Below are 26,501 nucleotides of genomic sequence, written 5' to 3'. Positions count from 1 at the left end.
TAAAAAAAGCAACGATAATATTAATTTAAATTAATGTGGTTCGTTTCTGTTGCCTTCTGTATCTTTGCACGACGCATAAAATAGTTGAGGATTGGTAGTCTTGCATGTCAGTCAAGCGATGACACTGAAGCAGGATTGGCCAGCTAACCGGATAGTGGGAGGGACTTGACCGTGTGACCACCAAAGGTGAATGTGTGTGCATAAAGGCACGGAAACATATCTGTTTAATGAAAATACAATTGATATACAACAGAAAAGAAAAAAATCCCATTTCTCAAATGTCATATTCAAACAGTAGAAAGTTTTCAGACCAATTTCCTCAATTTCTTCCCCTAAAACAACAAATTAATCAATTCATCCATTTATTGTGTGAAACTGCGTGGTTGTCCAGTCCAGGGTCTCAGAGTATCTGGTGCTTAACCATAATCAGTGGATGCAAAGCAGGGACACGCACTGGTTCACAGGGCACAACACACTCACACATACATTCTCTCACAGCTATGGACACTCTTACACAGCCAATCAACATTTTTTGGGCACATCACACTCCAGTGTCCCGAGGCGGAGTTCAAACCTACAACCCCAGGACACATGATTGTCATGAAACATAACTGACAAATGTCATTCAGAACCAGACACCCAGAGATGAGATTATATTGAAAGGGGGTCAACCCTAGTTTAACAAGTGTCCTGGGTGGAACCATAGATAAAAATAAAATAGACTTTGGGGGAAGAATTTAGAACTCACGCAAATATTAGTTTTGGACACATTGATTCCTGTGATTTACATTTTAAGTGTTAATCCTGCATTTTCTTTCATTTGTGGGAACAAGATAAATACAAGATATAGGCAGTTATACTTGTCACATGTTTAAAAAGCTATCCCAAGCACAGTTTGACTGATTATTTTGGTTTACAATAAAGAAAAATATAGAATCCAAATCACAAATGAAACTGATTTTAAATATTTTACAAATCAGATGCTTAAAACTGAGTATCATCTATATATATATATATATATATATATATATATATATATATATATATATATATATACACACACACACACACACAGAGGCTGGGCCATTTATATGGATACAACTTAATAAAATTGGAATGGTTGGTGATGATAACCTGCTGTTTGTGGCAAATTAGTATATGGGAGGGGGGAACTTTCCAAGATGGGTGGTGACCATGGTGGTCATTTTGAAGTCGGCCATTTTGGATCCAACTTTTGTTTTTTTCAATGGGAAGAGGGTCATGTGACACATCAAACTTATTGGGAATTTCACACGAAAAACAATGGTGTGCTTGGTTTTAACGTAACTTTATTCTTTCATGACTTATTTACAAGTTTCTGACCACTTATAAAATGTATTCAAAATGCTGCCCATTGTGTTGGATTGTCAATGCAACCCTCTTCTCCCACTCTTCACACACTGATAGCAACACCGCAGGAGAAATGCTAGCACAGGCTTCCAGTATCCATAGTTTCAGGTCCAAAAACAAGTAGGTGGATTGCCGACTCAAAAGTGTCCGTAGGTGTGGGTGAGTGAATGTGCGAGTGAGTCGCTGGTGCACTCTCCAGGGTGTGTTCCTGCCTTGTGCCCAGTGAAATCCCGGGTAGGCTCAGGCCCTACTGCAACCCTGAATTGGATAAGCGATTTCAGACCATTAAATGACTTTGACCAAGGCCCCAGAGAACCCTTTACTTGTGCAAGAGGAGTTTAACATGTTCCTTTTAATACATTCAATGATTTAAAATGATGTTATTAGAATCACTCACCTAAGACAAAAGTGTAAGGCTCCAACTATACAAATTCTCTTATTATACCACTGGAAGAAATACACAGCTAAAGAGACAGCACACAATGATAATGTTAGCTACTGCAGATCAGATATGTTAATACTACCATTTACAATAATAAAAATTCACTCGTTGATTTTGTTAATTTATTTAGAAGTTGATTAAAAGAAAATCATCATTTACACTTTACACACACTCTCAAACATTTCATTCATGAACAGGCAAAAAAAGAGTGAAAGCAATAATAACTTAAGACTGCTGGATTTTAAACTCTTCACCGAAAAGTCACTGTACTGGAGACCCAGAAACATGATACATGACATAACATCCACTTTAGTAAACGCACACTATAGCACTACAAGTGCGAAAGCTAAAACTTCAGCTTGGCACTTATGGGAGTGGCCTGATTCCATACAGTCTCATGGAGTTGAATGTGTGCCGCTAAACAATTAAGTCCACTTCAATGTGAAGCAGTCATTCCAAGTTTGCAGTAAGGGTTTCACCCTTTAAAATGTCTCCAGTTTTGATGTGGGAAGTGTCTGAATTGATCAGTTCATATAGCTCCCCATTCACCAGTTTCCTCTTCTGGAGTGATAGAAAGACTCAGTTCATTTGGCTGCAGCGGTTCAAGGAGCAGCTTAAACAACTGCAGCAAGTGCCTGTAGTGGTTGTTTCCTCAGTGTGCTACATTGATACATCACCGTAACTGTGACAGAAGTGCTTCAATAGCCTAGAGAAAAGAAAATATAGAAAAGGGTAAGACTTTTGAGGGCTGCACTGTTCCTTTCAAAAACAGACTGGACAAATGGACAGCAAACCTTGGTTATTTCACCCACACTTCCAGGTAATGTGGTTAATTGATTCTTCTCATCCCACAGTTCAAGAAGTAGCCTTCTCATGGCCTGAACATTCCTGAAGTAAACACAATCCAAATTTTCTTAGCATAAATATCATATTTTTTATCCATTCTGTAAGCAACACTATGCAGCAATGTACATAAAGCAATACCTGTCATCTGAACAGCCATCTTCCGAAGCTTTGCCATCTGAGTAAAGTTCAGGCCACCATTTCTTAATGACAGAATGAACCCAGTGCAAAGCCACAATGAGGTGTCTACATTGAGCAAGTAAAAACAAAACAATCAAAAATGTACCAACATTTTTAAATGAATATCAAACTGGTAGTAGTAAATACAGTCAAGGATTACTTACCCTTCATGTTTACTGACAAGTATTTTCTTCACCTGTGGTAAAAGGTCTACACAACAACCAATAGATATACATGGCTGCTCCTCTTGAAGACTATAAAGGGAAAAAAGAAAATGCTGTACAAAAGGTTCATAATAAAATATTTATAAAAGGCACAGAGAGCTAGTTGTTTACCTTTTCGTAAGTACAGGAAGACAATCAACAAGGACACCTGTGTCTTGTATTCTGTAAAACAGGAACTGTGAATTATTTTAGAGTAAACATTTTGCCTTAATCCTGACATAAAGAGGGGTACATCACTGCCCCGTAAAACTAGTTTATCAATCAGTTGTGTAGGTTTAAGAGTGCTCAATATGTAAACTCCTTACCTGATCAGGTAAGCCACTAATTCACTAGCATTTCTTCGCCAAAGAGTCAAAGCAACATTTAATCTGAGATTCCTTCCAAAGAGCACATGAGTCATTGCATCATGATCCTTGGACAACTTCAAACAGAACAGAAAAACAGGGTTAGCAATAAAAGTAATTCAGAGTCAGAATACTGTAAACGTTGTCAACCTGAGGTCTTTTCACACCTGAATACCCAAGTCTACACCCAGAACTAGGGCTGTGCCATAATGTATTGTGTGCAATGATCGCAAAAATTATTCAAACGATAAAACAAATCTATATAGTGGTAATCGTGATATTGTGACTTGTTCAAGCAATGACGTCATACAGTCACACGCAATATGGTGTACATTCACTACGTGAGTCATTTAGGCACAGACAGGTACAGTGCAACTTTGCTTCAAAGAATTTGCTCCAAAAGAAGAGTGATTTCAGTCATGTGGAAGTGGGTTGGAAATAAAATATCAATACAAGTTTACAAAATAAGCAAATGCTTACACATTTATTTGTTGTTCATTCTTAATGTTTGAAATTGTTATATCTGTGCTAAAATATAATGTTAAATAATAATTTAAATAAGAAATTTTATATATATAATTAATTAAATATAACATTTATGTTGTTGCCATACTATGTTCTGGAAATTAATCTAAATATTTTTCAGTGTTTTACATATAATTAAGAATATTGTTATTGCCAAAATACCCTTAATTATTGTGATATTATTTTGGGGCCATATCGCCCACCCCTACCCAGAACAGACTCTGGGCTTGTTTGCAGATGGGGTCATTACCTCTGCAAATCACTGTAAAGCATTGTACAAAATGAACCAATCATGCAACCCCGGCAGTGGATTTAACTGAGACGGACCACTCTGGAAGCAAATTTCCCAGATTTCAAAAGGACCAGAGACTGGTGTTATGGACCGCTCCCTTTCACACTTTCTCAAAAGGTAAATGACATGCGGTGCACACAGGCCTGGGGCCAGAAAAAAAAAATCTTTTAACATAAAAGCACCCCTAATCTCAGTTTCTAAAATCTGGTCTGTGAACAAATGACATTCAATAAATTCTCTGTATAGATATGAAATCTGCAATTTGTTATATTGTTACATAATCACCTTTAATTATACATTTGTAAGATCTAGCATTTAGTTTTTCTAATCCTGAGGGTTAATAATTGAAAAATGATCATTTACTGCGATCATCTGAAAATTAATGGTAAGCTTTTTTAAAATTTGGGTAAAGTTCAGGCTTACTGTGCACAGTGAGATGCTTAATTTTTCTCAGCACATTTGTGTTACTCATAACGGCTTAGTTTTTTTAGCAAACACAACAGTACTAATTAACAAAATGAGCTGATGTTTTCTTTATATACTCTTAGAAAGTATCACTTCCTAGAACCATTCTAAAAGGTTTTTCAGGATTAATAGATTCTATCCATACTGAAAACCTACAGAACGCTCCTCATAGTATGGCTGTTTTTTTTCCTTGTTATGGGTTCTGTTGTAGGTGGAGCTTTCACAGGCTCAGGGTTTCCCGCAGAAAATTGGTTAGTCAAGGTGTTACCCTTGCTGACCAGGGGTGGGGGGCTGTGGTGGTTGTGATTCACTGGTTCTTGTGTGAGATCAGGTGGTGATGGACAACAAGGCAACAACCTTGCAACTGCCCCCACGCGGGCTCCTGTTGGGAATCAAAGCTCAAGAAGCGAAGCGAGTTATCATTCAGTGTTATAAATATCCACTGATATTTCATGAGTTATGTGCTCTGTGTATTGTTTGGACGCTTTGAGGAACTTACATGATGGTTTGAGATTAGAGTTGACTCATTGAGTGAATTAGTTTACGAGTCAAGTGCAAATTCAAATTGATGATTCAAAACATTGTTTACAAGCATGGGCTGCACATGCTCGGACCTCATGTACACAGCTCAGAGATGACACACAGCTCACCTTAAACACTGGATTATACTTGTGTTTGTGACGGAAAACTTAGGAATAAACATTAAATTAGTCAGAAAGTACAGAAAGTACTTTGGAAGTTTTAAGGATCTCTTACTATTAAGTGTTTTCTACAATGGATTGAATAAACCACGGATCACTGGACATAGCAGAAACTACGCACAAACATATCGAAAGCCTTGATAAGAAACTGAATGTAACACAAGACAATGTTTTGAGAGAGTAATTAGAATTGCTTATTTGTGGCTCTAATGTTAATGTTTGAAAATGTAATAAAATTTAACGAGACACCTTGGTATATCATTCTGTTTCAAAAGTTATAGCACAATGGTTGTAGTTTCATAGTCATGTATTTTCAGTCCTGCAGCTGCTCAATAGCTTATGAACAGTCCTGTTCTAAATGTGTTTAGAGAACTTCCAGTTCTTAAACACTTCAAAACTATTGTTGATAATCTACAGTACCTTTCAGATGTGAAAGTGTGTGTTTCTTCTTAAGCTGTTCATTAAAAGAAAAAAAACCTGTCAGTCTACTTCACTTTCCCTTGGTGCGGTTCAAGGCTACTCACCTCAGTAAAGTAGTCACTATACTTGGAGCCAGCTCCTGCCATTTTAGAGGCTTCTGTTGAGTTCACAGGGAACCCACAGTTGTCACTGTAGTGAATACCCTGCACGTCCTCTGTGCATGTCAGCTCATTTTCTTTGTTTGCCATGTCAGAGGACCTGCCTGCTAAAGGCGCTTTCCGACGTACACTGCAGCCCACTGCTGAATGCCGCGTCTTCTTGCTCACAATTCGTTTTGCTTTGCCGTAATTGTGTGCACACCGCCCCACTGGAAATCTGTTAAAATGAAGAGGAACAAAGCAGACAACAGGTTTCTGTTATGAAACAAGATTATTCTGTTTATGAGTTGCTGCTTTCAAAACTTCTACTGCATTATGCCATTTATAAATTAACCTGGAGATATACGGTTTTATGTGACCTTATTGCCATGGCTCAAAACTCACCTTTCTTTATCTATTTCTTCCTTATTTAAATAATCCACCTAAAAAGAGAGGATAGGCAATACTAGTATTCCTTGAGTCGGCAAAAGTAGCTTTGACTGCTTTTAGCCAACATGACCTGTCATACAATTTACAGTTTCATCTCTGTTTCTCTAAATATCTCAACTTACCTCCTTCATGTTCTTTTCATCATCAAGACAGCTCTTGTGTTGGAAAAGACCAACAGACTGGGCCTGCTTGAGCCTGTGGAATTCTGCATCATTCTCAACATTTCCAGTGGCCATAATCAGGGATTCTAGGAAGAGACAAAAATATAGATGAATATTAGAGACATTTTCACAATTAGCAAAACTTGGTGGACGGAAAACCCAGCAGTGTAATGGTTGAGCGTTGCAGCATTCAGACAACCAGGATTTCTTATGTCATAAACCAAATACCTGGCGCACACTATGGGAAATAAAAAAAAAAAAAAAAAAACAAAAAAAAACAAAAAACAAAAAAACAAAACAAAAAAAAACCCTGAGGCACAATTTTATTATTCAGATTTTTGGGTACTTTGGTATTGTTGATCAAACTCTCTAACCTACACAATGTGTACTGAATGAAACACCACACACATCCTGCAGCACCGATTCTCAAAATCTCACAGGAGTAAGGAGACTGGAACTTCTGAAAAGCTAGGCGTAAACAAACACGCAGCACAACACCAAAACCATTGCTTTGCTAGTGGTCTTTTCAAGCATGAAATCAATGTCGTGTTACACACCACAGGACTGGTGCCCACCCCACAATACAGGATACTAAGTCAAAAATATTGCATGTTTCACACGTATGATTCACATTCAGGGTGGCCCCAACTGTACTGGGAGAAATCTAGAGGAGCAAAGTTTAGATCATGGACTCCCCACACTACTCTGGGGTCAAGGTGTTACCCTTGCTGACCAGGGGTGGTGGGCTGTGGTGGTTGTGATTCACTGGTTCTTGTTTGTGACCTGGTGGTGATGGACAACAAGGCAACAACCTTGTTACTGCCCCCACATGGGCTCCGGTTGGGAATCAAAGCTTAAGAAACGAACGAGTCACCATTCAGTGTTATAAAAATCCACTGATATTTCATGAATTATGTGCTCTGTGTGGTGTTTGGACGCTTTGAGGAACTTACATGATGCTTTGAGATTAGAGTCGACTCATTGAGTGAATCAGTTTACGAGTCAAGTGCCAATTCAAATTGGAGAAGTCCAGAGGTGCAAAGTTTGGATCATGGACTCCGCACACTAATCTGGGAAGATCATTGTTTACAATCACCAAGAAATTAGGAGGTCTTTTGCGAGGAGCAAATCAGCTTCAGAATCGAGCTGATTATCCTGTATTGTGGGCCAGTCATAAAGAATCAATCCTGTCAACTTGCAAGCGGGCAATGGGGGGCTAATTAGAGGTAGAGGCAGGGACACACTGCATATTAATAGATCCATGTGTACCAAATAAAGGCAAAAGGTATAGACTTTTAAGGCTTTAGGAGATAAATCCAGTTAGATTTGTTCATAGAAGTGCATGCTGGTAGGAAATAATGAGAAAAAGGCATTTAATGTCTCAATAAATAAATAAATAGCGCTGCAAAGTAGTCCAATATATCTAGCTTGTCCAACTTAACTTTTCATAACAATACAATGTAAATGACGTTGTTTACACCTTAGTGGCGTAAATGTGTGGATTAAAGCGGAGTGGTTTTCATACCTAAGCCGCATTTTAAAGAAGGTCATTTTCAAACCGCAAGTGCTGCAGTTTTAATTGTAGACCGCATTATAAAAACTGTTTTTACCCGCGTTAAACGAAAATTTAACTTACACAATAGTGAGACCAGACGGATAAAACCATTCATTGTGTGGCTATATAACAACCAAATTACTGTCTGATATTCAATATTCAACGCTTCAAATTAAGGTCGGATCTGCTTGTTTTACTTAGTTACAACAGCAGGGCTGGGACTACCTTTATAGGGAAAAAAAATTATAATCTCAATATTGATCCGCAATAAAACAATGTTCTGCTCCATTATTTTTTTTAAATAGTTAAAAAAAACTTCACAATATTTTGTAAACTAATTTAATATTCTGTAAAATCATACCTGGTTGTTTTGGGCGTATTCGGCCGAGCTTCGGCAGGTTTTTATAAACACGCTAAGTTCCACCTTAAATAGAACGCAGCCTCAACGTGTGTTTAAGGTGGAACACAATCGAATGAGCAGAGTACCTCAAGGCTACTCGGTAGCTCACCGGCTAACTAACGTTAACGTATTTCACCGGTTATGGGAAAATAGGAGAACTGCGACAATAAGTCGCTGATAAACTTGAAACTGGTAAAAGTTCACCTGAACGCTGAGTAAGTTTACTCTGACAAATCTGCTAACATTAAAATGAAGTAAACTAACAAAGTCGAGCAAGGCCTCCGTACCTTTAGCTAATTAGCTGCCAACTACCACATTCACCCAATTAACAGATAACATTACACAGAATATTTTTTTCAAAAACATTCCACCACGCACAGTTTTACAAAGCAAGAAACAGGCCTCTTTTGTTCAATGTGAAAGAAAAGCTTACGACTGCAGACTATGCAGTAACTTACACAATAACATATGGCTGCCTAAGTCCACTTTAAGACTCTATTATCGAGACCCTCTTACCATGGCATCTTCATTAACTCAGCTTATCTTCCTCTGCCCTCTACGGCAGTGTCCTTTGGTGACTGTATGCCGATGTAAAAGCAGGAATACTTTAGAAAAATGACAGCTTAAAGAGTATTACACATTCACCAACTGGGCGAAGCCTGCACCATTCAAATAAACACAACGTTGTGCTGCTGGGATTGTGGGATTGAGAGAGACAAGCCTCTGGCGGACTCTGGATGAGGGCCACAGTGGACTTTAGCGACCTGCAGTGGAGAAATATTGAACATACCCAAAGATACGGCTGACTGCAAATCTGCCTACTGCTCTTCTACTTACACTTTATCAATGTGTATGCATCGAATGCGCTACTATTATTTTTACATACTCGGATATGGACAAAGCACTTTAATCGCGGCTAACAACAAAGAACACTGTGTGACCTACCTGGGATCTTATGGGAGTGGAAGCTCATTTCTAACACTTTAGGTAGTATATATATATCCCTAATTACAAAGACTAAGGCACATTTGACCCGTATCAGGTGCCTGTGTGGTGTACAATAAGGTCACCCTTCAGGCCCAAGGATTGACCCCTACAGCAAGGTGGTCCAGCAGTTTCCATATGCTCTGTGGATTTAAGGATTGAAGAGTCTCAGCAAATAAATGCAAAGTTAATGTGATTAATTCATTCATTCATTCATTCATTATCTGTAACCGCTTATCCATTCAGGGTCGCGGTGGGTCCAGAGCCTACCTGGAATCATTGGGCACAAGGCACGAATACACCCTGGAGGGGGTGCCAGTCCTTCACAGGGCAACACAGACACACACATCTACGGACACTTTTGAGTCGCCAATTCACCTGCCAACGTGTGTTTTTGGACTGTGGGAGGAAACCGGAGCACCCGGAGGAAACCCTCGTGGACACGGGGAGAACACACCAACTCCTCACAGACAGTCACCCAGAGCGGGAATCGAACCCACAACTGTGTGACTGCGACACTACCTGTTGCGCCACCGTGCTGCCCTAATCAGATTAATGACCTTTATTTTCTCTTCCAGGATAAACATCCCTCATTAACAGAGCATGAAATCACTGAATGAATTGATGGGTATAAAAATGTTTCTTAAAATTTAAACATAAAACTGTTCAATGATTACTGACAGTGGCTTGTCATCAGATGGAGTATCCAACATTATTCTTATATGAGAGAGAGAGAGAGAGAGAGAGAGAGAGAGAGAGAGAGAGAGAGAGAGAGAGAGAGAGAGAGAGAGAGAGAGAGAGAGAGAGAGAGAGAGAGAGAGAGAGAGAGAGAGAGAGAGAGAGAGAGAGAGAGCGCTATGGGCTCTTGCTGGTTTCCACAGCCAGCAGGAAACTTGGGGACGGTGGGAGTGAATAGTACTGTCCTCCTTCATCAATTTAATCTAAAACAAAAAAAAAAAATCTAACACCCAACTACTGGCGAGGTGCTGGGAATGGCTGCCCACCGTTCAGGGTGTGGGTTCTCTGACCCTAGTGCACTAGTCCTTGATTGGTTAAATACAGAAGAAATTTTGTTGTGCATCCACAAAGAATTGCACATTTTATTTTTAATTTTAATATTGTTTAAAAGCATTTTAAGTTGTTTTTTTTTTAAAACAGGTATTGAAATGCAAAATACACACACCCACAAAACAAGCATTAAAAACTGCTTTTGATTCACCAAAATAAGGGGGAGGGGGTTCTCCCAGTTAAAACTCACTAGACACCCCTACATAAATGGATGCTTAAATCAAGTTTAATCAGGTTTGAACTGGATGTTTAAACCAGGGAGGTGTTTACATAAAAGCATAATTTCTTTTTGCTGTCCACTGAAGTAATCTAAAACCCACCCAAATATAAAATCAGAGTAACACTTCTGCTTATAACTGACACAAGATGCCCACAAAGGGTGTTATACAGTGCTCAGTGACAAAACAAGGTCAGTGACATTGCCCTGTTTACCTTGAAAATACTTGTTTTCCCATCATCATCATCCATCAGAATCTAACGACATTTGTCTTCTTCTAAATTATCAGAATTTTTATTATGCCACTCTGAAACAGCAAACAGAGCAAGGAAAAATCTTCAATGGAAGTTAGTGTAAAAAATTTTAATTTAATCTAATTTTGGACCATTCCTATTGGTCGATTCATCATTAAATTTTCTCAAAATATGAAGGTGCTGCTGTGTTCGTACAACGCAAAAATGCAGATGGTTTTCTTTGGACAGAGATATGTAAGGCCACTAAATGCAAAACAGTGTAAAATGTCACAATGAAAGGCCTTAACCATAAGTGTTTATTCTAAAGTAAGTTTTAAGACCAGTTTTTTTTCCCAACAAAGGAAAACACTATTTGTACGACTAAATATATTTTATAGAATGTATAAATTACAACATGTGTAAATGTTAACCACCAAAACAGACCATTTTGCTTTATAAGGTGGCAGCTACCACTGGCAAATTGATTATTTTACTACAAGGAAATGTGATGGATTTACTGAAAACAATCATCTGTTCCCCTTAATCTCCTGTATCCTGCTTTTCACCCTGGCCTAGCCACAGTCGTTTACGCACTGTAGTGCCGAGGACAAAGGGATAGAGCAGTAGCATGTTGCTTTTGGCTGGGCATCTAGACATCAGAGCTTAATATCGATAATTGTGTCTGCATTATATAACCCTGCTTCAGGTTATTGCAGTGTTGCTCTGTTCTTTCAGTGGGCAGGCTGCCATCTCTGAGGCTCAGGGCCATGGCTCCTGTTTTGCCTCTGACCACAGAATAGTCAGAATCAGAGGGATGAGCTGCAGGGCACTGATTCTGCTGCATACTTCTGCTATGATACACTCCAAAGCCAAAAAGCAGTCGAGTCGCACCACAGCATTTTGGCCATGACTGCGGCTTCAAAGAGAATCGACCGATGCCATTAAAAACAAACAATAAAAGGACACTGATTTATTTGTGTTTGCATTTCTTCTCCACACACGTTTCATGGCCTGTTGGTTTTTCCCACAACTGAATTCTTCAGAGAAATTAAACATTATTACTGGGAGAGTTTGAGTAGACACAAAAATCTCATTTTTTATCAATGATTTATTGTGCTATTAAAACTGCATTAGCAGTGCTGCTGAACACTCAGGCAGAGGGCTGTTGGAATGAAATCCAACAGATTACTCTTCTATGAAAAATTTGCACTAAATTAAAACATTTTTGTGAGGATTTGATGATATTCATCCAAGACAACCTTGGTGGCACTGCTGTCGGAAAAGTTATTCTCTAATCCAGAGATTCTGGATAGTGTGCTAACTCACCAGAGAATGCAGTTTGAATCCACAACCTAAAGCTGAAGAGGCTTTATAATGCAGTGTCCCAGGTGGGGGGGGCACAGCATGTTCATCTTAAGCTCATGTGTGCCAGCTCCAAATCATTCCATTTTATTAATTAGTGTTTTTCTACTGAGATGTTTCAAGGTATATGTAACTGAATCCAAAAATGTGTGTCTGCAAAGTCCAGTCTGTAAAATGTGTACATTCCCACCTGTATACTGTCTTGTTGCCTTTGTAATGTATAGATTGAATCATGATGTGCAAAAAAAACCGTGAATACAGACTTGGCTTGTTTATGCTGAGAGATCAACTGATCAATCATGGATTACACTCAACAATGTATGATTTGGGTGTTGGATCATAATCAACAATGCAATGATACTAATGTGGTGTTTGTGTGTGCTGTGATAGTCATACTGGCCCGGTGGGGGGAGGGTCCTGTGCATTGATGAGTAGTGTGAAATGTGGATAAAAATATGCAAAGAAACAGGTGGACTACTGTCTGTAATTGTCAAACTAATGTGTGCTCCTGTGTGGTCAGTGGAGCTTAATAAAACAGACAAAGAATGTATTTACAAGGTAGGCGTTCCTAATCCAGTAATCCTTCAGTGCAGAATGAGGCCATTTAAACGGGCTATTGAGTGCACAGCTGGCAACTTTGCTAATATACAACCAGTTTAATAAAACGCAGACCAGTAAACCTCATCAAATGCCAAATGTTGAGTCATAGTTCCCTATGAACAGCAATTTCTTTATAAACACTGCTACAGCAGCTTCTATTAGACGTCATACCATTTCAAACACTTCACGTTATCTGACTGATCACTTTCTGTTAAAGATCATTCGATCTATAATTTGCTGTGTCACTCTTCACAGTGGGCGCTGTTAGCACAAGCAGCTGGTGCTGTAGTTGCTGCCTTTTTCAGTAAGCATTTCAAGGGGTTGTCCTTGAACCTGCGTCCAAGGCTTTTTCTTCACGCTTCTTTCCAAGAACTCTCTTACAAAGCCCTAGAGGTTCTCAACCACAAGATGGTGGTGTAGAGCTGTAGATTCTGTTGTGATCATGAATGAGATCTGCAGCTCCCACAGAACATTTGACTAAGATTTTATTGAGCGTGGACGTTAAAGCCTTTCCCCAGAAAGCTACAATGTCTGTTTAGGAGACTACACTGACATTACATAGACTTCAGTTACTCCAGGTTACAAAGTCTTTTTAAAATGTTCTCTCAATGATCCCCTCATGTCATACAACATTCATATAGCTTAAGATCCCTGAAACAATGTCTACAAATGAAGGGATTAGGACTGAAGTAGTATGAGTACATGTAACACTATGCAATAAATTTGTTTCATTACCTCATGGTCCAGTAATTAAATCTGTCTTCAACAACCCTCCACACCTACAGTTGGTGACTAGTCTATTGTAGACAGAGTGCAACCTGTAGGTAACTGAACAACTGTACTATTTATTGCTGCATATTCCAGTACATTTGATTTAAAAAGGAAGAATTCAACCACTGAACATATTTTTGGAAACTTTGCAAAATAAACCAAAATTCCACAAAAAAACAATTAGCAAAATATTTAATTTTGATAGATTAATAGATGAATAGAAAAGCACAGAACTGAGAATCACTGCTTTTATATACACACTCAAAGTAGAAACTTCATTATTCATTCATTATCTGTAACCGCTTATCCAGTTTAGGGTCACGGTGGGTCCGGAGCCTACCCAGAATCACTGGGTGCCAGGCAGGAACAAACCCTGGAGGGGGCACCAGTCCTTCACAGGCTGACATACACATTCACCCTGCCCATCCACCTACCAGCATGTTTTTGTGGGAGTAAACCGGAGCATCCAGAGGAAACCCATGTGGACAAAGTGAGAACACACCAAACTCCTCACAGTCAGTCACCCAGAGCAGGACTTGAACCCACAACCTCCAGGTCCGTGGAGCTGTGTGACTGCAACACTACCTGCTGCACCACCGTGACCTCCAAACTCCATTATACCATTTAAAATCTTTTCTGCTAGGTGGCACTTTATATCTGAACAAGAACCACATATGGCTTTAGCAACGAAGATCTGGTCCCTGAATAAACAGATTATTCAGACAAATGCCATCATGCTCATGTCTACCAGCAGAGATGTATCAGAGCTCAGTTCTTCTGTAAAAGAGAACAAGCTCTCAGCAGTGGATTTCCTCTCTCTCAGTCTAGCCCAGAGATTATGTATGAAGTTATGTAATAAAAGATGTTTATTTTGTATGCCCTGGTCTAACTAATGCACTTTTGTTAATACATCAAGGCATGTAATTGACAGGAAATACCAAGTCTATTTACTTTACCTTATGTCCTGTCTAGCAAGTTGGGTATGTTTTGATTTCAGGTAGCCCAGTGGTTTTCTTTGGACATTGGCAGAGGGGATTTATGAAGAGCGCCTGTATTCAGAGAAGATCTGTATCAGTCCCCAGGGCTCAGGGCGTGCGGTTTCAGCTCCAGGAAGCAGAGTGCTGAAAACACGTAACTCACCTGTGGACCTTCTGACGAACAAAGTGGAGCCCCTCGTTCTCACGGACACGTACATAGCTGTGTACAGAGCAGTATCTTGGGGAGTATTGAATGAAAAGTACAGCTGACTGGAGCAGATTACGTGCCAAAGCTCTGGGGCACCACACACCTGTATTTGAATCCATATCTTTCTGGTCAATCTATGCAGTATTTGACATCCACAAATTACTTGTTGCTACTTGGAACATATGATTGAGGCACTGTTGAACAATCTCCAAATGAATCTTTGCTTTAAATATGCAATTCTACACAATGCTATTTAAATTATATATATATATATATATATATATATATATATATATATATATATATATATATATATATATATATATATATATATATATATATTAGTTCCTGGAAGAGTAATTTGCACAATGTAGGCAGTGTGGAGGATTGTTGCAGATTCAGAGAAGCATCTTGGAAATATCATGAAAAAGTTGATTTACTTCAGTAATTCCATTCAAAAAGTGAAGAAAATGTGAACATTTCCAGAGTGTGGTTAATGACTCCGGCAGATCTGACTGTGACAGCTTTAACTAAAAGGAGAGAACCAGAAGGACACACAGACACGGGAGCATCCTGAAACACTAGCATCCCTCCGCTCCACCGTCAACAAACCTGAGTGATCGCGTGAAGCGGCGGGACAACAGCACCAGCGTCTCAGTTTACTATAATTCCCTGTTCCCTGTGTCAAGCAACGTAGAGTCTGTGCCTCTCCTTCTCTGCCTTTCCAAACGAAATGCAAAATTGATTTTGACCAGAAAACATAAATTGGACCACTCAGTAGCAGTCCAGTGCTTTTTGTCTTTAGTCCAGACGAGACGCTTCTGACGCTGTCTCTTGTTCAAGAGTGGCTCGACACAAGGAATGCAACAGCTGAAACCAATGTCTTGCATACGTCTATGCGTGGTGGTTCTTGAAGCACTGACTCCAGCTGCAGTCCAGTCTTTGTGAATCTACCCCACCTTTTTGAATGGGTTTTGTTTCACAATCCTTTCCAGGGTGCGGTTATCCCTATTACTTGTACACTTTTATCTAACACACCTTTTCCTTCCCATCGCCTGTTTATTAATGTGCTTGGACACAGAGCTCTGTGAACAGCCAGCCTCTTTAGCAATGACCTTTTGTCCTGCTTGTGTAAGGTGTCAATGGTCGTCTTTTGGACAACTGTCAAGTCAGCATTCTTATCCATGATTGTGTAGCCTACAGAACTAGATTGAGAGACCATTTTAAAGGCCTTTGTATGTGTTTTGAGTTAATTAGCTGATTAGAGTGTGGCACCAGGTGTCTTCAATATTGAACCTTCCCACAATATTCTAATTTTCTGAGATACTGAATGTGGGGTTTTCATTAGTTGTCAGGTTTAATCATAAAAGAAATAAACACTTGAAATATATCAACTTTTTCATGATATTCTAATATTATGACCAGCACCTGTATACTAACCCTATATTAGAAGACTTTGAAAATAATAAAATATTACACACTCACATCTAAAGACAATTAGCTTTTAGTCACTGACCAACTTTGCTCATGCAAATAGTGACCTGCCAGAGCCACAGTCTTAGTAAAGACTAGTAACGTGATAATTTCGAACGCGCTTTATTATACTGGAACATCAAGACATGAAGAAAAAAAGGCAAGTAAGAGTTTAAACAGCTCTTCTGGCCATCTTACACCAAACGATCAAATGACGGGAGTGCACTGCCACTCATGTGACATTATTCTGACAATGAACATTTGTCTGGAATGCTTACACCAAACGACTTTTCTTGTGATTTAAGGCCAGTCTGTTGTCATGTTGCTTTAAGTAACCTATACTTGTGCCCTTAGAAGAAGGACGTAGGGAAAAGGCAAGCAAATGAATAAAGCAATATTTCGGCTTGATATGTCACAAAATCAGCAGGGACCCAACCACAGCCTCAGGATGAACTCCACTGACTAAACAAATCCTGTCACATGTCAAGCCCAAACACATGAGCACTAAATAAACTATATCCCCACCCCAGAAGTCATGATGAATGAATCCATGAATCCACAGTCCCTTTAGCATGGATATGTAAATTCAGCCAGAAATACTGTATTCGTAAAATGAGTATACATGGGGAAATATGTTGGTGGCTGTGTGTGTGTGTGTTTTAGGGGTTACAAACATTAAACAGTATTAAGGGCACTGCAGTGGAGCTGGATGCTGATGTTAGCTTTGAAGAGTGGTTTAGGTTACCAAGAGAGATTATAAAAAGATGAGCAAATGACATTTGTTTGGGGGAACTCCAAGGCTCACTAAAGAGGCTGGCTGCCAAAGAGCATTGTGTGCATTTCCCACTGTGTTTGAGAATAAACAAGGCGTTTAAATCATTTTGAATAAGTACAGAAGGTTCGAAGTTGAATCAAAAAGAATTCTCAGGAGTGTGGGCAGTAGAAAGCGAGCGTTAGCCTGTGCTGTGTTGACTCAATATTGGGAATGCATTCTGACAGAAAAGTTTGGATGCTGGGATCGCGTTCTTTGAGTTAATAAAGAAAAGGCTTTCCCAGTGGAGGAGCTCAATACTGCAGTGTGCGCCATTTGGGGAAATATGCCCTGTATACGTTTCCTGACTGAATACATACATGCTAAGGCTGGACAATGCAACCCTGTGTGACGGAGTTAGAAGAGGAAGAGCTGGAAAAACATGTTGAGAGCAGGGAAACAGTCGGCAGTTGTTTGTGAGCCAGCTCTTCACTGTGCAAAGTTAGCAGAGAGCAGTGACACAACTTGGTCTCCAAACTTTTATGAACTACTTATGCAAGGTGTAGGGAGACATTTAAGGTGGCAAATGAGGCTTAACTGCAGGAGGGCCTGCCTTGTGCCAGCACAGGATGCAGCAGAGTTGGAGAAACATTCATCATTTTGCACAGGACTGGACATATTGCCTGGGTACACAGAATATCAACAAGTTTAACAAAACGCAAGCATGGTCTGTACGGCTACCAAGAAAACTGAATAATACATTCATACAATGTATACTCAACGTACACGCGGATTCTTCTTGTTTCACTAAAAAGGCAATATCAATTTTTTAAATGTCTGCATTTATTTACAGTGTCTTCATATAAAATGGTGCATTAGTGAAGTGATGGGAACCAGGTTCTGTGATGTCTACTGTACAAATGAAGAAATGTCTCACAAATACATGTTTTATAGAGACTTGTACAGAAATCCATAAATAAAATGATCTCAGTCATCGATGGGGAAATATATTTTTCTTCTTTTTCTTTGTGTGTGAAATGTCTCAAGCATCGTAAAGCATCAGGAAATAGATAGCCTCTGCTAGTGCCCTTATGACGTTCTGGCAGTGTTAATGCCTCACCAAAGATGATTAAAAAAACAAACATGTTCTGGGTTATTCTATGTGAAGCATGGACATTGGAAGTTACGAAAAACAGAGTAATATACACTAAAATTATACTTAGTCAGGGTTCTCTACTGAAGGTTTCACTATATCTCAGATAGGAACTGTATTAAACACAGATTAATACACCCCCCAACATAGAGTTATTACCTAAAGGATCTGCTATATGTACCAAGAATGTACAGCGATAAACCCTGATTACATCATTTCCCTTCAGGCATGTCACAATTTGAACCCTCTTGTTTTCAGCCTAAACTTAACAACAAAATATTGGTATATGCAGTTTAAATATAATAAGCCCAATTATATTTAAAAAGGAAAATATATTTACAGAAATTACTCACGGACCCTGATATTTTATTTATGAAGCACACTATTAGAACAAGTTTACAAGTGCCCTATAGGATATAACCATTGTGTATTATTCTTAGTTTTGCATCATTAAAGTAGATTTACTCAGGAGAGCATAAAGGTTTAAATAAAAATGAAGTTGAACCCCCACGGTGGTGTCTTTGACACGAAAAGCCCTGACTTGGCCATATGTTCAGTGCGTGTGCTTTTTCACAACAAATTGCATTTACCACAAATTTGGAGAAAATAGTTTCCATTCTCTCCTCCTCAGGACACCCCCATTACGTGCCTGGGCTCAAAACTCAGCTCGGACTGAGGAGTGCGATACCAGATGGGCTTAGAGAGCTTATCTGTCCAAATTATTTTGGTGGTGTTTCAGAGCTTGCAGGAGTCCCAGGTCACTACAGGAACCAAAGAAATGACAGATAGCAGATTAAAAGATACTAGAGTGTGAGAGACAGTCTGCTGACTTAATTGAGATTATTGGCATCAGTTCTGCACTGTGTGTGAGAGAACAGATCGAAAGCAGAGATACAACAGAACATTCAATGAATACCATATGACTTCAGAGAGACGCAATGTCCCTGCAGTGATTTGGCAGGGTTCCATCAAAAACCTGAATTCAGAATCCCCTTTACTTGATGCCTCTGGATGACCTCTGACAAATTCAATTCAGTAAGCAGACTTGGGGTCTTAGATCCAGAGCAAATTGATCAAATTGGCAACATCCCAGTCACTACAATACTACACGAGCCAGCCATAGCATTTACTGTGGCTCAGTCAGAACAGCAGCTTTTCCAGCTGATCTTTTCTCTTATGATGTTCCAGGCTCTGAGTCACTTTCTGGCCTACAGTCACTGACTGGTGGGGTGGAGTGACATCACCATCGTGGTATAAACCATGACAAACTGACAAGTGCACAAAGCTTTGCCTAAACATGCACAGCTTTCACTGAGCCTTGAATCTTTGAAGAAGAAGCTGTACTTGACCAAAGACACCCCTGCTGTACACAGCAAAAGTGCATTACACTGCCGTTCATTTAGGGCAAACAATTTGGTTATCATCAGACCTTGTATTTATGCACTAATCAAATATGAAAGTGCACAAAATGACCAGAAGATTTTAGACACCCATGAGGCCCATGTGTGTTCTTAAACGAAGAGTATCAATTCAATATCATCGCACTTTGCAGCAGCAACAGCCTCTATTAGTCAAGAAAGGTGTTCAAACCTTACTGTACATACTTCACAACCACATTCCCAATGGCAAGATTAGGCACCAACGCTGGAGGATTAGTCCTACACCAGAAACCCCATCTTCTGGCAGACTTAACTGCCACTCAAACTATACATTTTTGAGTTTAATGCTAGTGAACACGGTGGCTATATTTGTATTATAGTCACTGTGACCTCAAGTTTCTGTCACCATCTCTATAAATAAATCAGTCTTTAATATGACAACTTTGTGTTTAAATAAGAAATTATAAAATTTATCATGGATAATGGATTTTTTTACACAGAATAGTGTTTAATAGCACAGTTTGTATTTTTACAAGATTAACCAAGCCAAAACCAAGCATTTATAGATGATTTACTGCTTATAAAAAAACATTACGATGCAACTATCAACACATTTTGGATATTAAACTCTGAGGAACCTCAGAGTCTTGAGCTTGTTTAATATAATGCTCTGTGAGATCATGACATGTGAATGATCTATGATTAAATTTGATCATCATCTATTTACACATTATGCATCAGTTAGACTCCAGTGCTCTGTCTTTCTTTATCACACATCTCAGAATTATTGGAAACATCTGGAAGGATCTTGATTGCGATCATATTTACAAAATCTTCTAGACTATTTTCATACAGCAGTAAATTGTGGTGTTTATGATACTGGACAAAGTGTGTTAGAGCAAATTTATTTCATTCAAATGCCATTTCAGAATATGACCACCTCCTAATTTCTACACTCACTGTCCATTGTCTCAGCTCCATTGACCACACAGGAGAACTTTGTAGTTCTACAATTAGAGACTGTAGTCCTTTTGTTGCTCTGCACACTCTGTTCACTCATTCTTTACCCTGCTCCTCAATGGTTAGGTCCCCCCCACAGAGCAGGTATGATGTGGGTGGTGGGTCATTCTCTGCACAACAGTGACACTGATGTGGTGGTGGTGGTTTTTGTTGTGTTTGTTGCGCTGATATGAGTGGATCAGGCACAGCAGTGTTGCTTTTTAAACACTGTGTCCACTCACAGTGCACTTAGTTAGACACACCTACATTGTTGGTCCACCTTGTAGATGTAATGTCATAGACAGAAGCTCATCAGTTCCTGCACAGTTACGGTTGGTCATCAAGTCCTTCAACAGTGCAAACAGGACTCTGTCTTCTAGATATTTTGGGCTGGTGGACTATTCTCAGAGAGGTTTAAAAACTTCCACTCGTACCAGCACAACACACCCACTGCTGCGCTGAGAATGATCCACCACCAAAATCATACCTGCTCTGTTGTGGTCCTGAGAGTTTGAAAAGTATGCAGAGAAACAGAGGCTCAAACAAAGGCACTTGAGCAGCTGTATGTGTGTCTAATGTCACCATAGATTGGTTTTAAATCCCCCATGTCTTGGGTTTTAAAGCAGTAAATCTGAGTTCTCTGTGGAGCACAATCCAATACCTTTGGAGAGACTAGATGGCATGTTTTTGATCCAGAACAAATCCAAAATTAATCACATGACCCCAATCATATTTGCATGCCTAAATGCATTCAAAGCCTCACAAAATAACACAATGTCCATTGCAAAGTGTAAATACATGCAGTGGTTATTTCCAAAAAAAATGGGACCAATTTCCACAAAAATTAAACACCCTTGGGAGACTGGATATTCACGAACATTTGGCCATATTATGTACCTAGAATCATCAAAAGCAGTGCCAACAGTAGGACTATGTTGTATTATATCATGTTGACAATAACTGAATTCAGTCTTGTGGATCAAGTAAATTCAACCTGTCAGTATTTTAAGTGTCGAAATCTGTGCTTCTGTGAAGCAACAGTTCAAAATTGCCAAAATTGATTTTGAAAGAAATATAAGAACACAAATCCCTTGGACACCTCTTACAAGTGTCAATCAGCACATTATGAGCCTTGACCTTGTCAGCACCTGGAACTGATGCACTGGCTTGCTGAAGGCCTAGGCAGCTTAGCACATGAACAAGGCCTTTCCCCTGTGTGCGTGCACACACTCAGATGTGTGGCATTCCACCACAGACTGTGTACTTAAAATATTCAGCATTCCTCTCCTGTGTGCTTGGTCCCTCTCTGTAAATCTGCACCCAGAGAAATCCTACAGGAACCTGAGGGTCATGTAGGGACACAGACTGGGCAATTCAGAATACACACACACACACAAAACATAATAATAATAATAATAATAATAATAATACACACTAGATACTTCACCTAAAAAAATCCAGCAATTATATAGTGCACTGTGGAGGACACTCATTTTAACAAATATATTTACTTAGAAAATGTGATGAGTCTGATTGCTGAATTTGAAAATGACCTCACTAATACTCTTGTGGCTGAACAAAGTCAAATCTTCATAGAAATATCTGACTACAATCTAAAGCACAGAGGCTGTCACTGCATCAAATACATTTACTATTAGAAGAAAAAATGAAAGGGCAGATGTCCCTACACAGTGTATAATCTCATATGTGCAATTACACGACATTAAACAATAAACAAACAGCATTATTAACATTAGAACATACAATTTCATTATGCAAACTATTGTTTCTAGTGTAAATGAAGGACCATTTTAAATGTTTAACTGCACTGTGTGTATGGGCTCTATTAAGCTAAAGGCTAAGCTATTATCTTGCAATTGAAAACAGCCAATTGCTGCCAACTCACGCTTTGTGAGGCTACACAAGTAACACTGTTTTAGAGCATCTGCTGCAAGGTTCTAAGATATCAAGTTTCGTTTATACCTCAGTTAGCTTGTTGACCTCGAGGAGCTATCTGTGTCTGCACAGAAAAATGTACACATTCTGGGTTAGTGAAAAGTTTTAGAAAAGCTATAGAAAAGGGGGATACTGAAGGAGATGTTCTTTTTTGTTTGTGAGGAGTCTATCCAATTGTGCCAGTTTGAGCAGTATATAAAGTTTACCTGTAGCGCCTGGATTTAAACATTTCTTTTGATGCTCTTCCACCACACACTGCTTCTCTTAATACTACTCTACTCCTTTCTCTCAAATCTGGTACCTGGAAGTGGGTACTTTAGTCCTTGCTCTCACACCTTTGCAAGGGAGCAGAGTAGGAACAAAACTTGTAAACCTTGTAGAGCACTAATTGGCCAGAGAGGGTTGTTTACATTGCGTAATACAGACATCCAGCACAAAGTTGTTATTTGCTAAATTTCCAAGCTATTTTATCAACTACATTTGTTTTTATTCAACTTGGAATGGCAGCTTGTAAAATTCTGCCTTTTTTTTTTTTTTTTTTTTTGGGGAGAGGTCTAAACACTTCTTGGATTGGTGGCTAACAAAACTCCAGCGAGAAAAAAACAAAGCTTAAGGTTACGTTTTTTGTGGCTCCCATTAGAGATGGTGTTTTGCAACATCACAGACTACGTTTTGGGAAACAAACCATGGACCAAGCGAGCAGAGGTAAGTAAAATCATGTAGAGTCAAGCAGAGCAGGTACCATACAGTGGAAAAGCACCATTAGTGAAAGGCTAATATGTCTCCAGCTGTGATTTTCTAAATCTAGTAAAATGGGTGGAAGTTTCCTAAGCTTTATAGAAAATGGATGTATATCTGAGTTTTAGTATTAAATACCTTAATTAATTTCCAGGCAAATCTTGATGCAACCAGTGCCTTATTTTAAATAAAAACAACAAATGTGCTTTCAATAAAGCCAATGCTCATTCTGAATACCTCAATGCAGTGGCCACTCTGAATAAATCAAACACATGCCCATTCTGAATGAATCCCACTAAATGTGTCTAGTACTATAAGGAAAATATGAAACAGTATGTGTCTGTTCTTTGTCACTGTGAGGTTAACTGCTCAGTTGTCCTAGCTGCAAATGCGATGAGTGAATTTGAGCATGTGTCGATGCATCAAATTTTACAAAACAAGAAAGCCTTGAGCGGATTAATCTGAAAACAGTTCACTTGAACCTGAAGCTAGGCAACAGGCCATCATGTGTCCAATAAGAAACAGTGGCACTCTCCAATGAGTCACTGTCAGAAAATGTTTTCTCTGTATTCTGTCCAAAATACTTTCCAGGGCATGTTGACAGGCCAGCCTCTCCTTACCTCTTAGCAGTGTGACAAATCCACTCAAAGTGTTTCCAATCAATTTTAGCTGATGCTCAGATCCAACAGTCCAATCAAGAGCAACCATTTCCGTCTGGCACAAACGCTAATGCAATCAAGGCAGCTGTCCAGACAGAGACATGAGAAAATGACATAATGAGAGGATGTTTAAGGTCTCCTTAGCAATGTAAACAAGTAAAAAAGAGATGCATCATCCACTCACTAACCACAAAGGGTTGATTCTCTCATCACATGGCTCTACATCATTCTTCCAAAATAACAGTAATTAAGTAAGCATTGTTATTTTACCGAGGATTATAGGTTATAAAATGTAGACACTTAACTGGGTAACTGTTTAAGGTGGTTAAACATGTAGAAGGTGTTGAGAAAAACAAAAAACATTTGTATCGTACTTATTTATGTTTACTATTATATTACTTTTAAAGAATTACCTGCCTGGAAATTTGCTCAGGGAATATGAAGCCTTCTGGATGATACATGTATTTAAGTAAATAAAAGAAACCCTGTAACTTTTCTATAACTTTAGTCAAAGCAGGGAATCCCTTAGTTTTGTACACATAAAAAAGAAATTCTAGTGATATCTGAGAATCTAAACACACATGCCAGTATTTCACAGCTCTTGGAATGTAAAAGAGTAGGCAGGTAGAGCCAACACGAGCTGAACAGAAGGACTTGACAACAAAATCAGGAACAGACCGTGGAACCACTATCGTTTAAATTTCCAATGGATGGGACCAATTGGAAATACAAAGACTTTTGCAAACTTCAGATGTTCATGATTAATTTAAAATGGCAAAAAAAATATATATATGGTCAGTTTAAAAAATGCAGTGAAGGTGCTAAAATAAAACTGCATTAGAAGTGTTTTCTTTGTTTTGTGAAGAAACTATTTTCCTTTTTACCAGTACAATAAATGCAGCGCTTGCTACTAGAGGCAAGTGGTCAAAGCCTGATCTACCATGTCTAACCTAATGTCTAAGACCATTTGTAGCTGTATACCAGTAGAAGAAATGGCGCCAACAGTCACAATCAGCCAAAAGTTCTCCACAGCTCTGCAATACAGGCCTGGAAATGGTTGTCGAGAAGAGGAAGAAGTAAGCCTCGAGAAGCTCTTACAATGAATATTAGCCAAGATGAGAGAGCCTTCGTGCCATGGCATCTGATCCAGCTGAGATGAATAAGTCTCACATTAGGTTTAATGGGCTGTGTGCATTTCCATGAGATTCTGTTATTTTGAATTAGGCTGAAGTGGGCTTTTAGAGTTTATGTCTGTCCTTCAAAGTGGAGGGCCCTAAATGATGTGGAACGGCTGTCAAGCGCGGCTCAAAACAAACACAGCTGAGAACAAACACGGTTGGGCTGTCAGTGGGAAAGCCTGCGGCACGCTACGTCCTGACGACCAGGAGTCAATGACATCTTTGTTTCCCAGTTCAATGTAGCCCTGAATCAGCTGGTATTCAACAATATGAAGTAGTGATGAGGAAAACATCAAAAACCAGAAATTTAATTACAGCAGTGCTTCTGTCATTGCATTTTGCATGCCTTGGGAATTTCAGCAGTGACACTTGAGCCAGCTTTCATACATTCACGGATTATTCTGGGAAAGGACTAGCAGTGTTTTTATGATGCTATGAATAGTTATACATTATAAAAGCACTAAACATTTCTTTTACCCAGCACACATTGGGTTTTATTAAATAGAATTTGAATCACTTCAAGTCTCATTTGCATTTATGAAGTCACTACTGTAACCAAATTAAAACAATAATAAGAAATATATATATATTATTAAGGTCTGGTACTGATATTGGACAGTTAGTTCTGGATCACAGACCCAACACCAACTCATCCCAAATGTACTGACAGTGGGCTGCCTTTCTAGATAACATGGTTCCCAGATATTAAAGACAATGCAAAATGAAAAAGATTCTTCTTGCTCATTTTTTAGCTCCATTTTTCTCCAGGGTCTCATCAGATCTCAGCCATTATCACTACTACTACTAACCCAGGTCATAAAGCATGAACACCACTATGTTCTTGTCCTTTAACTCTCCAGTCAGCCCCTGCCTTTAACACAGTCAGTGAGTCATGTGGTGAATAAGGGAGTCCGCCTGGTGATGGAGGAAAAGAGCGGCCATTCAAAAACCAAACTATGGCTAAAGTATAATTTTACAGGTTGATAATTCTCCACCAACCACCCTAAAATGGGTATCTGACACCACATTGGTAGGTGATTTAGCAGGGTAAAGCTGTCCACATGTTTGATTGTATGGGTGACTGTGTGATGTCGTGCAATGAACTGGAACCTGTCCAGGTTGTGATCCTCACTTGTTTGCAGTCATTCTGTGTAGGCTCCAGATCCACACCATGACCCTGATGCTGTGGATAGAGCAGATGGCATGAGGGAATTAATTTAAATGATAACCAGGTAATAGTCTGTTAAAGTCAATAATTTGATATTTA

At 39.1% G+C, this 26,501-nt stretch overlaps 1 protein-coding gene across 4 annotated transcripts; it reads right to left on the bottom strand.

Annotated features, from left to right (window-relative positions):
* Positions 1 to 1,415: 1,415 nt before the first annotated feature.
* katnbl1 (katanin p80 subunit B-like 1) lies at positions 1,416 to 24,120 on the bottom strand. 4 transcript variants are annotated; one of them, XM_066677128.1, is made up of 10 exons: positions 24,018 to 24,120; positions 6,535 to 6,659; positions 6,368 to 6,405; positions 5,930 to 6,200; positions 3,384 to 3,499; positions 3,190 to 3,240; positions 3,019 to 3,108; positions 2,816 to 2,920; positions 2,626 to 2,719; positions 1,416 to 2,537 (listed from the first exon to the last, which is right to left on the bottom strand). In XM_066677128.1, the coding sequence occupies exons 1-10, from the start codon at positions 24,103 to 24,105 to the stop codon at positions 2,505 to 2,507; spliced, it is 1,011 nt and encodes a 336-aa protein (XP_066533225.1). In that variant the 5' UTR covers positions 24,106 to 24,120; the 3' UTR covers positions 1,416 to 2,504. The 4 variants fall into 4 exon arrangements, with proteins under 4 accessions (XP_066533225.1, XP_066533228.1, XP_066533227.1 ...); XM_066677131.1 differs by lacking the exon at positions 24,018 to 24,120 and adding an exon at positions 9,474 to 9,497 and having other exon boundaries at positions 1,421 to 2,537; XM_066677130.1 differs by lacking the exon at positions 24,018 to 24,120 and adding an exon at positions 8,490 to 8,766 and having other exon boundaries at positions 1,421 to 2,537.
* Between the last annotated feature and the right edge of the window lie 2,381 nt (positions 24,121 to 26,501).

This window comes from Hoplias malabaricus, chromosome 7, assembly GCF_029633855.1.
Source record: "Hoplias malabaricus isolate fHopMal1 chromosome 7, fHopMal1.hap1, whole genome shotgun sequence".
Classification (NCBI taxonomy): domain Eukaryota; kingdom Metazoa; phylum Chordata; class Actinopteri; order Characiformes; family Erythrinidae; genus Hoplias; species Hoplias malabaricus.
Note: the sequence above shows the minus strand (reverse complement) of the source record. Positions and strands in the feature narration are given on the sequence as shown.

Excerpts from the sequence above, each read along its gene's own strand:
- katnbl1 (XM_066677128.1), bottom strand. The coding sequence starts at position 24,105 with ATGGTTGCTCTTGATTGGACTGTTGGATCTGAGCATCAGCTAAAATTG. Across the intron at positions 3,109-3,189 it reads CTTCCTGTACTTACGAAAAG|TCTTCAAGAGGAGCAGCCAT; the intron begins GTAAACAACTAG and ends TTCCCTTTATAG. Across the intron at positions 2,921-3,018 it reads CTTGTCAGTAAACATGAAGG|ACACCTCATTGTGGCTTTGC; the intron begins GTAAGTAATCCT and ends TGCTCAATGTAG.